We start from the raw sequence: 15,799 nt of genomic DNA, 5'->3' as shown, positions 1-15,799 counted from the left end.
AGATGTATTAATTTCAAGCTTTCTTCATTTGGATTAAAAAAGAGATTAAAAGAATGAAATGTATCGAACTCTTTACAGGAGATTAGATTATAGTTTTCCAATTCTGATTCATGTCTATCCATATATCGTTATTCAGCGAATGCTCCTAAAGCATCTATGCAATCGCTCCAATTCCTCTCTTTGCTGATACCCCCATACTTGGGCAGCATATGTTACCGTCGCCTTGCTTACCGAACTAAACACCCGCCTTTTGGTTGATAACGGCACTTCATTGTTTGTAATCAGTTTCTTCCATACATTATTTATACCGTATTTTGCTATCGATACTTTATCTTTAAAATGGCTAGTCAAAGATAACGTAGAAGTGAAAGTGACTCCAAGGTACTTGTACTCGTTTACTACTTCTATCGGTTCTTCTCCATACCTCCAATTCTCACTCCGGCTTAATCTACCCCCCTTTCTAAAGACGATTATCTTCGATTTATCTCTATTCAATATCAAGTTCCACCGGCAACAATAATCTCTTAATTTATTTATCATTCTCTGCATTTTGTGAATACTATCAGTGAATATCACCAAGTCGTCAGCATTAAAAGGAGTGCATTTATTTTAGTATCTCCCATCCGTCACTTCAAGTCACTTGAAGAAGGCATTTTCCCTGAAAACTGGAAGTTTGCTCTGGTTCGCCCTCTAAATAAAGTTCCATCACCCAATAAAGTTGAGGATTTTAGACCAATCAGTATTTTACCTGCATTGTCCAAAGTGCTAGAAAGACTCATTCATGCTCAAGTTGTAAAATTTCTAGACAACAATAGTAAGCTTCATAACTTTCAATCAGGCTTTAGAAAATTCCATTCAACTGAGACAGCTCTGCTTCGTGTCACTCATGATATAAGGTTAGCTATGGACCAAAGAAAATAATGCACCATCCTCACCCTATTTGATTTTTCTAAAGCATTCGATACTGTTGATCATACAGTCCTTCTGAATAAGTTGGCTATTCTTGGTTTCAGTCACAACTCGTTAGTTTGGTTTAAATCCTATCTATTAGGTAGGAAACAATGTGTATCTGTCGGTGACAAAAAGTCAACTTGGAAAAACGTTATGCATGGAGTACCACAAGGTTCAATTTTAGGCCCTCTCCTCTTCACTTTGTATGCTAATGACCTTTCTTCCATTATCAAATTCTCCTGTTTCCATACTTATGCAGACGACCTTCAAATCTATTTAAGCTGTCCCATAACAAAAATTAATGAAACAGTTGGAATAATGAATCAGGATATCAATTCGATAGTGGAATGGACAAAGAAAAATGGCCTTAAGCTTAATCCCATCAAAACACAACCCATTATAATTGGATATTCTCGTCTTATAAACAATATTGACCTTGAATCGATTCACAAAATTAGTGTAGACGGTAATGACATTCCTTACTGTAGCTCAGTTAAAAATTTAGGCATTATTATGAATAATACTCTTGACTGGTCAGAACAAGTGAACAAAACTTGTAAGAAGGTATTCTCAGCCATGCATGCATTGAAGAAAATGCACGATATTCTCCCTAGAAACATTAAATTATTATTGGTTCAATCTCTCATCTTCCCACATTTAATGTATTGTAATTCTGTTCTTAACGATATGCAAGTCACTCTGAATGATAAACTACAGCGTTGCCAAAATTATTGTCTACGTTTCGTCTACTCTCTCCAACGCCATGATCATATCACCCCAGCCCACATTGCTAGTTCAACATTAAAGCTTCCCGATCAAAGGCTTTTTCAAATAGTCAAGCTTGTTAGAGATATCTTGAAATACGGTAATCCGAACTATTTTAAAGATGATTTCAAATTTGTCTCTGAAGGTAGAAGGATAGATGCTTCACATACTAGAACCGGAGAAAGTACTTTAAGGATACCCAATCACCGAACTACTATTTTCACAAAATCTTTCTTAAGGGCACGCCACACCAAGCTCGCTACCGCGGCGGTAGCGAAGTTTTAAAAATCGCTAGCCATGTATTCAGGTTGATCGCGCCACACCGAGTTCGCTACCGCGGCGGTAGTACGGCGCACTACCACCTACGACCACCTGCTAGGCGATTCAACAAAAGTTCGCTGAGAGGTAGTACGGCGGACAAAGCGAGCTCAGTGTGGCGCGCTCAACCTGAATACATGGCAGGCGATTCGAAGAGGTAGCGCATGCGCGTACTTGCTTGAGTTGCCGAGTACAGTGCTGAGTGCTGTAGCCACGCCCTCCCCCCACTACTAGACTCACTACTCGGAGACTACCGCTAGCGGACGTTTTTCGGTGTGGCGTGCTCAGCCGAGAAAACTACCACCAGCGGTACTACCTCGGCGGTACTGGCGAGCTTGGTGTGGCGAGTCCTTTAGTCAGTGCCTGTCGTGCATGGAATGCACTTCCTGTTTCTTTCAGGTCCATCGAGAACCGAGCGAGCTTCATCCTGACTTTCAAGAAACATCTTTTGGAACAAATGACTGAAACTGTCCTGCCCTAGAACGATCACATGACAACCATCCCCCACCCATCCCACAAATACAAACCTTTAAACCTGTTATAAAATGAATTGTATATATATATATAATATATATATATATATATATATATATAAATTCATGTTATTTTAATGATCCACTGCATACTGCTGTATATTACTGAAAGTTGATTACCCTGATCTACTTTCAGCCTACTTCATTTTATTAATCAATAATTTGATCTTATCTACCTCTATAATTATTTTACTCTATCAATTTTCTGTTTTTTTCTCTTAAATATTTATATTAATTAAAACTTTTACAAAATCTACATTAATAAATAAATCCTTAGTTTAATTAATTAAATTAACGTTTTGGTAGAGAGTTAGTGGGGAGGATATTTTTAATATTCTTTCCGAAGAATGGACATTGATATGTCCAAAGCTCCGCCAATTTATGTAGATGCATAACAATATAATTATCTATAGTTATTATATTACAAATTACTTTTTCATATCATATACAGTTCAATAACTATTTTCTTAGTCTATATTATGTAAATGCATCTATAATTTTGCTGTATTGTAAGCTATTGTATATAAGTGTATAAGCCAGTATATATTGTAATCTACATAAATAAAGTGCTCAATCAATCAATCAATCCGTAGCCCACCTCCTATGTATTCACATATATCGTGAGTAGAGATAGAAAAAAGAATCGGGGATACTAAACATTCCTGTTTTAAGCCACTCTCAAACTCAATACTTTCTGTAAGACCATTACCATTCTTGCACCATACAGCGGATGTTACTTTCTCATATAATGCTCTCAACACTCGGACAGACTTATTTGAAATACCTATTTCCAATAATCTGTAGAACAACGCTTCTCGATCAATAGAGTCAAACGCGGCCTTGAAGTCCACAAAGAAACAGTAAACCTTTTTATTTCTTACCAACATATGATATCTTATCAAGTTGTACGAAACATAAATATTATCGACTGACGAATACCCTTTTCTAAAACCGGCTTGATTCTCTCTAATAATTTTTCTCTGCGTTACCCACTGCTCTAGTCTATTCAGTAAACACCCTACAAATACCTTATAAATTGAGTTGGTGAAAGATATCGCCCTATAGTTTTTCGGATCTCGCGTATCTCCTTTTTTGTGCAATGGGAAGACTATTGATTTTCTGAATGATTCTGGAGCCTTGCCTACATCAAAAATCCTATTGAAAAGAATTATCATCAATTGTATGTATGTTACAGGCGCTTTTTTGTAAAACTCACCACAAATTCTATCTTCGCGTATCTCCTTTTTTGTGCAATGGGAAGACTTTTGATTTTTTGAATGATTCTGGACCCTTGCCTACATCAAAAATCCTATTGAAAAGAATTATCATCAATTGTATGTATGTTACAGGCGCTTTTTTGTAAAACTCACCACAAATTCTATCTTCCCCCGGAGCCTTTCCATTTCGTAACTTTTTTAGTGATAACCTGATTTTGTTGATATCTAAGGCTTTGTCCAATAACTCATCCGTAATATGGGGTTCTGCATACGATGTTGGTCCACATACTCGAATAGGCGTGTATAGCTCTTTAAAATGACATACCCATTCCTCTGGTTTTATATTTATTTTTCTCACCTCGTTTTTTCATTTAAATTCACGCACCAGTTCCCAAAAATGTTTAGAATCTCTAACTGATTTTAATTTTGTTTTTACTCCCTCCCAATAAACATCTTTTTTCCTCTTACATATTTCTTTGTAGTATTTTACAGCCGCTAAATAATCATGTTTAACTACGATAGAGTTATTTTTTCTAAATAATTTCAATGAAGCAAACTTTGTGTTCCTAGCCATTTCACATTCTCGATCGTACCAAATACTTTTCTTGAACTTATTATTTACTAATTTCGGCTCCTTCTTGAAATTGGTGGTGTCATATATCAGTTCCTTCAGTAAAGTACATGCCTCATCGATATCTTCTGGTAAATGAGAAACATTCCGACACCTCTCTGCTAATTTATCAACAAAACTATTTCCATTCGCGCTATTCCAGGTAAGTTTTGGGGCAAGTGGTACTGAACAGCTTTTTTCAACTTCTGCTATACTTTCACACTTGATAGATATACTTATGGGAAAATGATCTGAGAAGTTCGCGCCCTTCACTTCAAAATATTCAATTAAATGCAAACTATCTAAGCTGACACAACACAAATCGATAACCGACGCTCCTCTGTTATTAACAAATGTGAACTCCCCCGACTCATCCCCCGTGACCCTACCATTTAAAATAACGAAATTAAATTCCTCACAGAGATTTATTAATTTTCTTCCTTTTTTATTGATTACGGTATCTTTAGACCGGCGTTCGTACTCAATGCCTGTGTTCTCACGCGACTTGAGTCGGTAAGCTCTGCCCTTCTCCAACTCGCCCATTTAAATCTCCCACAATAATCATATTTTCGGTATCATCGAAAGAGAACAGAAAATCATACAACATACAGTAATCCAATTCCCACTCACTCTCCAGACCTTCACTCAGATAGACTGGAATTATGTACATATTTTTTTCCAACATAAATAGAACGTTTCTTCCATTCGTATTCTCTATTCTTATTTTTCCCTGTCCCTGTCCACCTGTCCCTAATAGCTAATAATATTCCTTTCTTAGCTCTACCAAATTTATACTCTCTTAACGCAAATTCCCATGAGAAAACATAACCCTGCAAAAACCTATCGAAAATAAATTGTTCTCCTTCTTCTATAAAAGTTTACAATAAAACAAAACACTCATACTCTCTTAAAAAATTAAATAATTCTAAAAAGTTCTTACCCTTTAACCCCGCTACATTATATACAATTACATTAAACTGCTGTACGACCTGGCTGACGGCTACATCTCAATGTTCCTCGTCTCTCTCCGTAGAATCATTATTGGGCTGCACCGCACTGGTTTGTACTGCACTCGTCTGTACCGCATTCGTCTCTCGGCCTACTGCATATGCTGATCTGCTTAGTAACTCGTTGACCGTTTCTCCATCACATTCCAATATTTGTTGAAGCTTTTGCTCGCCGCTCTGTATCCCGAATTTTAGTCCTTCATCCTCATCCCACCGAAACGTTGCATTACCAACAACCAGTCGGTCGTGCTGCACCATCACTCGTTGCTAAGGTACTACTCTTAGTATTTCTTTTTTTATCGCGAAAAGCCGTGATCTCACCCGCCTAGTTTCCAATGAAAAGTCTTTGTGCACAAAGAAATTGGTCCCCTTCAACTTTTTAGCGTTCTTCATCAAATGATTGATGTCAGCGTCATCTGGAAAATGAGCTATGAGAGGCCCCCCATTCCTCATGTTTCCTAACGAGTGCGCTCTATTCACCCACAGGTCTGGTCTTGCATTAAGATACTCTACACAAAAGTTCTTCACCACTGTAACCGGATTCGATACATTCACATCGTATTTAAGTCCTTTGAATATTAAATTGTTACGACGATTTCTATCTTCCATCCCAATCATACGTCTTCGTGAGTCTCTATTCTCGGTGGAAAGATTTTTCACTTGCAGTTTCAGTTTTCTATTCTCCTCCAACAAATTTTCTATTGACTGTTTTATTGCTTCTGAATCCGCCTTCGTTGCCAAATTCTCAAATTTCGAATTAAAATTAGTAACAATACGTTGTTCAAAGTCCTCAAGAAATTGCTTTAAGTCTTTGCTATTCATTTCACCCGAATTCACAGATACAACAGTTTTTTTCTTACTTGTCGGTGTTTCCGGAGAATTTTGTGGACGTTCACGCTTCCACGTTGATGGAGCCGTAGGCGTGAAGTATTTTTCAATCTTCTTGCTCATAACAACGTTATTGAGAATATTAATAGGTAATATTTCAATAAAATGAACAGTCAATTCACAGAAAGAGGTTAGAATCACAAGTTTTCAAGCTATTTCACAACGAAAAACAACAAACTGATAAGACGCCAGGAGCTCTGACAAAACACGTGCTATCGCTTCGGCTGCCACAACTCAACTCTCCAGTGACGATGATCAATGATGAAATGCTTACTTGATGCATGATGGTGCACCACTACAGTATTTGATTGACCTCTAAGTACGTTCGTGACCAGTGGAGACATCCATTTTTAACTGAAAATCGTAAATACCGCCAGCGCTAACAAACGATTTCAGTAAAAAACTATTTTTCTTTCAACAAAACTAACTTTAACAGCTTTCTTTGAACAGCTTCTTCTGAATAAATATTTATAAATCATTCAAATCACTCTGTATATTTAATAGGAAAAGGATTGCCGGTGTCTGAAAGTATTACCATAGAGAAACAATAGCAGCAAATGTTAATAGAAACAAATATTAATCGGCAGTAATCGACAATAATCGGCTTGAGCTAACAGTAAAAGTTGCGACATAAACGCTCTATACCATGGGATATCTACTTACGCTATTTTTAATCTATGGTATTACCCCCTGGAAAATGTTTTTTCAAGTTTTATGGATTAGTGCTAAAGTAATGCGTGTCGAATAGCTAAAAACTAACAATGATATTGGTTTTTCTCTAGTCAACTGATAGATTAATATTGATCAATTGCATAATTCTTCTCTCAGTCAAAAAATACACGGATAATATTAATCATAATGATTGAAAATTTCAGCTTCAATAGGACACAATACTCCTGCCTGGTGAATAAGTCAACTATTATTTATTTTAAAACACCATTACGCATTTGGAATGTCAGATTAGCAAATTTGAATAATTAATTCTAAAAATTTTAAAGCAAAATTGAAGTCTAGGGTCTTAGGTTAATCAACGTAATATTTGTCATGTCTGCACTTTGGTGTTATGCTATCATTTCAGTGTTATAATTCGAGCCACGAATTCCGACAAATAAGCAAATGTACAAAGACACCCCTACTGTTCCTTATTATACAGAAGAATAACTGGTCATGATCATCCTAACAAGCCTCATCAAACATATATAAATACCCTTATCGTCTCACACAAGTTGATCTAGCTTATGTGATCAAGTTTTTTTTTTGACATTTATAGCACCTAGTTAAAGACAAAAAAGTTATTCTATTTTGACTTGAATTGATAAGAATATTGTTTGTGAAAGTATAAAACCCATTGGTTAAGTCTTCTATGTTGGTCAAGGATTAAATTAAATGTTATTTTTCACATAAAAATTTGATCAAGTTGAATGCCTGTATATGAATTTCTTTTTTTTATGACATGTTCTTTCATCTGTCTTACGATTGTTGCAGAGAAAGCTGCCTGCATATGCTCGAGTTAAGCAATGTAGAGTTCCAAATGCTTATGACGAAACAGCGCTCAAATTAGAAGTAGGAGATATTATCAAGGTAACAAAGATGAATATTAACGGTCAGTGGGATGGAGAGCTGAATGGCAAAGTTGGACATTTTCCTTTTACTCATGTTGAGTTCGTTGACAACGACTGTGCTTCAGCAGAAAATAGCTAAATGTACAAATATTTCATACCATAAATAATTATTCTATAAGTTCATTTTTTTCAAATTCAAGGGAAATAATAATATTTCATCAATGTTCAAACTTAGTAAATTGCTATCCTGATAATTGTAATGAAACGTTAATTCCTCTTTATCTGGACTTACTACTGTTACTGCAGAATTCATTGAGTTGTACTAATATTCGTGATTAATCAGCTCTGAATTTTCTCATTATGCTATTGTAAATTCTTTAATATGTGGAGTGTGTAAAGTAAAGAAGAATGCATGTTCGGTTCTATTTATTTGTCTTATTTTTATCGTGTCGATTTTCATTTCGATGAAAGAGTAAAATGAAGTGTAATTTTATAGTCTAGCCAAATTTATAATGTATAGTCAAACATTTTTGTAAAATATGTTTATAAAGAAATGACTGAAGGCTTTTGCCATCGATTTGTGTCTGAGATTGTAAAAAATATAAAATCTACGAATGAAATTTAGGAATGAATCAGTGCCAAGAAGCACAATCTTAGTAAGTAGTCAACATAATTAAGCCTTAGATTGAATAATTTATAAAATTTTAGATCAATCAATCCATTAATATGACGCCTAAATATTATATTGGATTTGTAATTATAATCAATGCGATAATACTAAACAATTCCATGTTGGTGTTCATGGATATCATAGCATCGAATGCATAGCGAGTCTCTGTATGATATGGAGAATTTATTTTACCGAATAAATCCGAAACTAGGTCCAGTATGTACTTTTTTCTGAAATAATATCAGTGCCGTATTATTGTGATATTCAACTAAAATTACAATAACTCATCTACTGTAATTGAAGTATTTCCTTTTTTGAATGACTAAATTAAAAAAGTAATTATTTCCACACAAATCCATCCAGTTTCCCGGAATTCTATGTAGTCAGCTCTGGCCTTTTTCAAAAGTAATAAATTATTCATAGCTGTAGGATATTATATAATATGTACGGTATTTACTTGTCTTATCCACTGAAGACTAAAAGCCTTGAAACCCCTTGAGGTATCAAAGTTTTAATGTAGTGTACATTATTATAAGTGTGCTGCCTTTTGATTTGTTTTTGGTATATAAATCTTTGATAGGATAAAGTTATTTATGTGTGGTAAATAATTTATGTATACTTCATTTAAGCCTTGAACTTAAAAACTAGTATTTAACTATGTATTGCTACTATTGAATTACATGTGTCAGGATGTACATAAACATCTGATGTTTTTTCTACTGTGGTTACGTAAAGGAACTTGCCAAGGAATCATCCAATTTTTTAATGACAATAACTTATTCATTTCGTAATTCTCATCAATTTAGCGTTATTTTTGAGTATTTGAACTTGTCAATCACTTCCTTAAATACTATTTTCATCAATTATTTTAATATTTACGTTTGCAATTACCAAATATTCAGTAAATTTGGATTTTGCCAATAGCAATACATTACTATTTTCATGTTAAATAAGTATTTGAACTCTTCATTCATATTAAGTAGTCTGCTTCTGTTGTATTTTTCTTTTTTATCGATAGCTTGTTTATTGATCATGTTATTAAAAGTGATCTTCATTTGAATGCAATATCGTTCGAGTAAAGGCAGATGTATACTGTATTTATCAAGCAATGTATCGAAAAACAATGTTCAAATAAGTAATTATCTGTCTTTCATCCAATATTTTCCAATTACCGCACAGTATAGGGCTTAGGTTGATCTCATAATTTGTCTTGAGTTTACAACTCATTTTGAGCACCGTTCTTTGAATTGGAATTAATTCCATTTTCTTCCAGGTTTTATAATTTACTGTCGTTGATATCAGACTTACAACGGGTTGAACATCAGAACATCCAATAGTACATGCTCAATTAGCTTTGGGCTGTTTCATAACTAATACTTGCACAAGCTTTTGTAATAGTAAGTACTTGAACTAAGTCTCTGTTTGTAGTTTGATATGGAGCATTTGCTTTTACTTCTAAAATATGGAGCATTTGCTACAATTTCTATGAATAAACGTGAGCAAAACCTTTTGCTCATGCTCATCAAAAAAATAGTTTGAGCATTTGCTCAAAAGTAAAATCTTATACTCAAAATTGTATGATTAAACTAGAGCATCTACTAAACTTTTGAAGCAAATGCTTCAAAAAAGGTGAGTCTAGTCTAGAGCAGCTTATCACCTTTTGCTCATAGTAAAATGGCTCAACTAATTCGTATGAGGAAGAGGAAACTATACCAGATACTACTACAACCAATAGTTGAGAACTATAAAACTTTTTAGATTCAACCATGATATTATATATCACCATTATTCCTACAAAAGAATAAATACAAAAGATAGCCATCACAAAATAGGAAATAAGCATTCAAGAAGATGAGAGTGTAGACGATTATAAGAAGGCTATTAATATTATAAGAATATGCTGAAGATTATTGAAGAGATGCCATTTTTCCACGCTATTGTTTCAAAATTCTAAACTCAATTAACCTAAAACTCTATTCATAAATAAAAAACAGAGCAGACGACGCAAACACATGCGGTGCCCCCTACTTGCATATTTAGCGCTTCCGTGAGCTATAAAAACAAAGTAAGGCCACAAAGGCGAATCAGCTGATGAAAAATCTTCAAAATACCTGAGCATTTGCTCCAGAGTTCAGGAGCATAAGGTGAAGCTTATTTATATAAAAATGAGCAAATGCTTTTGCCTCTACCTTTTGCTCATGAGCAAAACCTTATGCTCCATGCTCTTGCTCATGAGCATTTGCTCTGATTTTATTCATATGGGCCATTGTCTGTGTATCACAAAGCAATTAATAATATATAATATTCAAAATTAAACATTAGTTTCAATAAAGTAGTTAGTAATCGGAATATTCCTTCTTTTAAGTGTTTGAGTAAACCTATATAAATTGAAAATGAACTGGAAGGAGAACTGTAAGTGAAACCGATTGAGATATGCAATGGTGGAAACCTAATATTAATGTATATTAATATTAATGCACTTTCATTGGAACATAATAATAAATAATCCTCTTATACTGAATGTATTTTATAATAATGTTGGGAATGTTCTATCATATGAGCTTTGTTTTCATTAGGTAGTCAATACAAAAAATAAAATTCAATGTCCCGTAGTCTGTAAAAATGTCTAGTAGCTTTTCAACAAAAAAAACGTAAGAAATATTTATTGAGACTCATCATTCAACTTATTGACATTTGTCAACTTTGTCCATTTCATATACGGTAACACTCATGTGATTTGTACTGTTTTAACACTTGAAGTGTTTCACTTTAATATTTCATTATAGTTAACAAAGTGATAGTCAAGAGTAAATTACTTCCATTTAGTTTATACCTAGCCAATTATTGTGCATTATAACACAAGGCTTCTATTCAAATAGTTTTGATAAGCCAGGCTTTTTATTAATTCTCATATAGATTTTATTTTAGAAGTACGATGAATATTAAATAAAATGAGCAATCAGTTTTGAAAGATAAATATTTTTTGAATACAACATAATTGAATCAATTGTAAATGTTGTAAGGCCGTGAATTTGCATTATCACTGAGCGAAATGTCCTTGCATTAAATTCTATATAGTATATCTGTTTCATGCAAGTTTATGGTATAGGTGAAAATTATTCTGTGACAATGTTGTAATTAGTCTCAATACTTAATACTGTAAAACTTCAAGATAAAGTTTTGAAAATCGTATGGAACTACAGTTGAACCTCGCTCAAATTCCTGAATATTTTTATATCAACAAACATTTGAAGTACGATAGGCCTACTGTTGTATCTAGAACCTCGATTTATTAAATTCGTTGATAACCCAATATTTTTCTGGTTCGGATTTTATTTATCGAGTCTCATTGTACAAGATGAAGAAGAATAATATACTGTATAATGTTGAGATATTTTTGAATTTGAAACTGGTTCAGCTGAGGTGGAAGCACGTTAAAGGATATTTTATCGCATTTTACATTGAGTTGTGTTCAATATCTGATTTTAATGATTCATTGTAATCTATTACTATCGTCTGCCTGGCCATTGAAATATAAGTTCATTTTGGACAGCTTCATTGTTGAAGAAGATTTACTGCTTCATCGCTTTGGTTATTCGGAAATATTCAAATTATTTTTTTATTTAAATATTAGATTATACAACAGTTTTATAATGAGGGTCTTTAATGCACGAGTTAGATGTAATGTTAAGACACAAGGGAGCGAGCATAGCGAGCGCACGCATGTCAAACATCTCACGAGTGCTTTAAGACAATATAAAACTATTGTATACACTATTTTATATACGATCTTTCAAGCAAACTATCACATTTCTGACTTGTTACAAAATAAATAAATACAAGGTTAGAAATCAACCAACTAGCCTATATGGTAAAAAGTAAACAATAGGTAGAAAGCTAATCAGAGAGAGTGAACAATGAACTTGAAATACTGTAAACATGACGAATTGAAAACTTGACAAACTGAAAACATGACTTACTGAAAACTTGCTAAAATGAGAACTTAATGAACAGAAAACTTGAATAACTGAAAAATTTACAAAATGAGAACTCGAAATACTGAAAACTTGACGTAATGGAAACTTGATAAAAAGATCTTGTCGAATTGAAAACTGGTCAAACTGAATACTTGAATAAGTGAAAACTTGATAAACTGAAAATTGCTGCTAGCATCAGAAACCGTGTTTTAATGTTGATGCCACCATCCCGTGTTATAATGTTCAAGTCGTTGCATAAAGTTCTTATTATTGGCCTAATATAGTTAAGAAAATGCATTGCGAAAAGACCCCTGTTATGGGATTGATTGTGATGTTGTAATGTTTACATTATAATATGGTCGTGGATAAAATACATTATGAATATAGCATTGTCATTTTTGTTTCATCTGAAACTTTTGCTACTCTAATAAAGTTTCACGTTTTGATGTTTACAACAATAATTCGTCTGATATTATTGTATATTATATAACAATAATTAAATATCGTAAGATCCTTCAAACACCTTTCAATAATAAATGAAACAACTCGTGACATTAATATAAATTTTGTGCCATCCATATCATTAGAATTCTCTAGTTTTCAATCAAGTGCATTTGGATTAATTTTTCGTTAATTTAATTAATCTTCCTTCCATGTTATGATGTTAATAATGCTGTATGAGGTTGAAATAATAACATACTATGTAATACTTGTGACGTTTCAGATGTTAATGAGCTGCGCTCAATAATTATTGTATCTTCATTTGATTAAAGTACATTGATTGATTCATTGTTTATGCCTTTATTTCATTGATAAGAATGTTTTAACAAAAATAATTATGTTTAAAGAACAAAACGTTTTTGAAAAATCAAATTTTCATTTTATTAAAAGCAGCAATTGCCTGATAAATTATTCAAATGCCGTAAGGTTCTGATAGTAATTACATAAAATGTGCTACATTGTTATTTATGGTCAAGGATTTGTGAGTTATGAAGTAACTATTATAGTCCAGGCAGTATACTCAAAAAAGGTCGTAGAGGAAAAAGTTTGGAAGACAATTTTTGACCCCGTAGTTCCCTTTAGGATAGTGAAGAGGTTTATCAAAATACCCCACCCTAACCTCCTGTGCTAAGGGGGTGAAGGTGGTTCAAATGTACTATTTTTTGGTCTTTCGCATACCTATTTGGCCATTGTAGGCCATTCTGTGATAAATTGAAGCTTACTAAATGGCCTACAGGATACATGTAACAACTTTTTCCATATCTCTCTAGTCAACGAAATTTCTCAATGTGTGACATTTAAAAAAAGCTCGTTTGTCTCAGATTTGTTGCTCTTTTTTGGCTCATACCTTTTTAATACTGATGAAAAAACGAGAAATCCGGGATAGGTTCTATCGGAACGTGTAGGTTTTCTTTCGATATTCACAGTATGTCCACACATGCCGAACCGAACAGCGGTGCAATTCGCTGCGCAGCGCGCCGTGCAGCGAACCACTCAACGAATTCAAATAATAAAATAAAGTGGTGAATATTTTTCAATTTTAATAATGAAACATCTGTTCTGTTGATTAATTTTACTTATTTCGGCTTCAAATCATCAATTTTCGTAGTGTCAATGATATCTGAAATAATTTCAAGACATACCGTAATAAGTATGTTCCAATCACTGATTTTTTCCTAAACATGATTAGAATATTATTTGATTCGGATTTTCATATCATACTTTCTTGTGATTCAATAATTGATCATTCATTTTGAATCGATTGGTACAAAATAAATGGAAACCAATTGGAGAATTCAATCAAAAAAGGCTCTAGGATATTATAACATATTTGGTAACGAAAGTATTTAGAGTGGCCTAGCTATAATAACTTATCACGAAAAATTAATATTATCCACCTTGCTTATCCGGTTTTGATCAGGGTCATTTCAAATAAGCAACATATTGGATAAACTGTTCCCTTCTGTTTATAATCTGTGTAAAATAAGTTGAGACTTGGCCCTCCATCCGAAGAAATTACAAGGTTGCCAATTCGCGTAAAATTGCAACTTCTCAAATTTCCAATTCAACGTCAGAATTGGATGTAGAATATCATCCCCGATATCCTAGTAGAGCTAAAATAGTAGAGCGGATTGAACTTTGACCTCCCTGAAACAAACTTGAGGGATGAAATTGTACCACCTGTAAATAAGAATCTTGTTTGACGTCGGTACCAAGTGCTTTAACACGTTGTAGTGAGGCTGCAAGGAATATTCAGTTGTCTGAACCCAAAGCTGGGTGTGCAACAATATCGAATACCGTGTTGCTTGTTCAATGATCGTTGCGTCCTATTGAACAAGAACATTTTAATGAGATGAAAACTATAATAATTCGCGTACATCGGACATTGGTTCCTCTGCACTGTCAATACCAATATTTTGTTACATTGAACCAATAAAAACTTATTCGATCTCCGGTGTCTGTGTGGATGAACGATATACCGATTGCGATACCCATTTGGATCTAATGATACGGAACTAATTTCTTGCTTTATGAGTAATCCTTGCTGCAGAACGAAGAGAGTCAACCCTGCTGCGTGATTCCTTGCGTGGAGCACATTTTTTAGACTCCTTATCAGACTTTCACTGAGATATAATCATCTTCAACACTCTAGTGATAAGATTTTATTTGTTTGTCTATCCGATTAAACTTCTTAATCCTTCCCTTCACTAGCGTCAAACTTGTTTGTTTTGAAGAGCTCTCTCATTAGCTCAATCTTTCTTCTTTCTTCTTGAAATATTATTGTCAGCATACCGCGCAGAATTCTGAACTTATAATTCAAATCATCATATTCATGATTAATGAATAGAAATAATCAATTCATGACATAATTCCAATAATATTTTATACTTTATTATCAATTGAATACTTAATATTTCAAAAGGATTTTCACCCTCTTTACTTTTTTAGTTTACTTCGAACACTATAAACGACTATTCCACCTACTCTCTAGTACATGTAGAATATTTTCAGTCTTACAGTAAGATTTTCTTAATTTTTTCCAACTTATAGTATTATACAATCACTTAATTATCAGAAACTCATATTAAACGACTCAGGGGATAGGGATAAATGGCTGAAGGGGTTGAGTTTGTTGTTGGAAAGACTAACAAGGATAACCCTAAATTGACTTTTCAAAGTTTTACTTACAGAAAAGCAGTTGCTAATTCATTGGAAAACATAACTTGGCGTTGTCTGTCAAAAACATGTGAGGCTACTCTTAAAACTGATAGAAATATTAAAAAAATAGATATGAGCCAGT

General features: G+C 33.6%; 1 protein-coding gene across 2 annotated transcripts in view; it reads left to right on the top strand.

The window, feature by feature from the left end:
* Positions 1 to 13,287, top strand: part of LOC120354314 (adapter molecule Crk) — a 43,434-nt gene extending 30,147 nt beyond the window's left edge. For both annotated transcript variants that reach the window (XM_039441265.1, XM_039441266.1), the window contains one exon: positions 7,775 to 13,287. In XM_039441265.1, the coding sequence (XP_039297199.1) occupies positions 7,775 to 7,990 (216 nt within the window). In that variant the 3' untranslated portion in view covers positions 7,991 to 13,287. The remainder of the gene's footprint in view (positions 1 to 7,774) is intronic.
* Positions 13,288 to 15,799: the final 2,512 nt, after the last annotated feature.

The sequence above is a fragment of the Nilaparvata lugens genome, chromosome X (assembly GCF_014356525.2).
Source record: "Nilaparvata lugens isolate BPH chromosome X, ASM1435652v1, whole genome shotgun sequence".
Classification (NCBI taxonomy): domain Eukaryota; kingdom Metazoa; phylum Arthropoda; class Insecta; order Hemiptera; family Delphacidae; genus Nilaparvata; species Nilaparvata lugens.
Note: the sequence above shows the minus strand (reverse complement) of the source record. Positions and strands in the feature narration are given on the sequence as shown.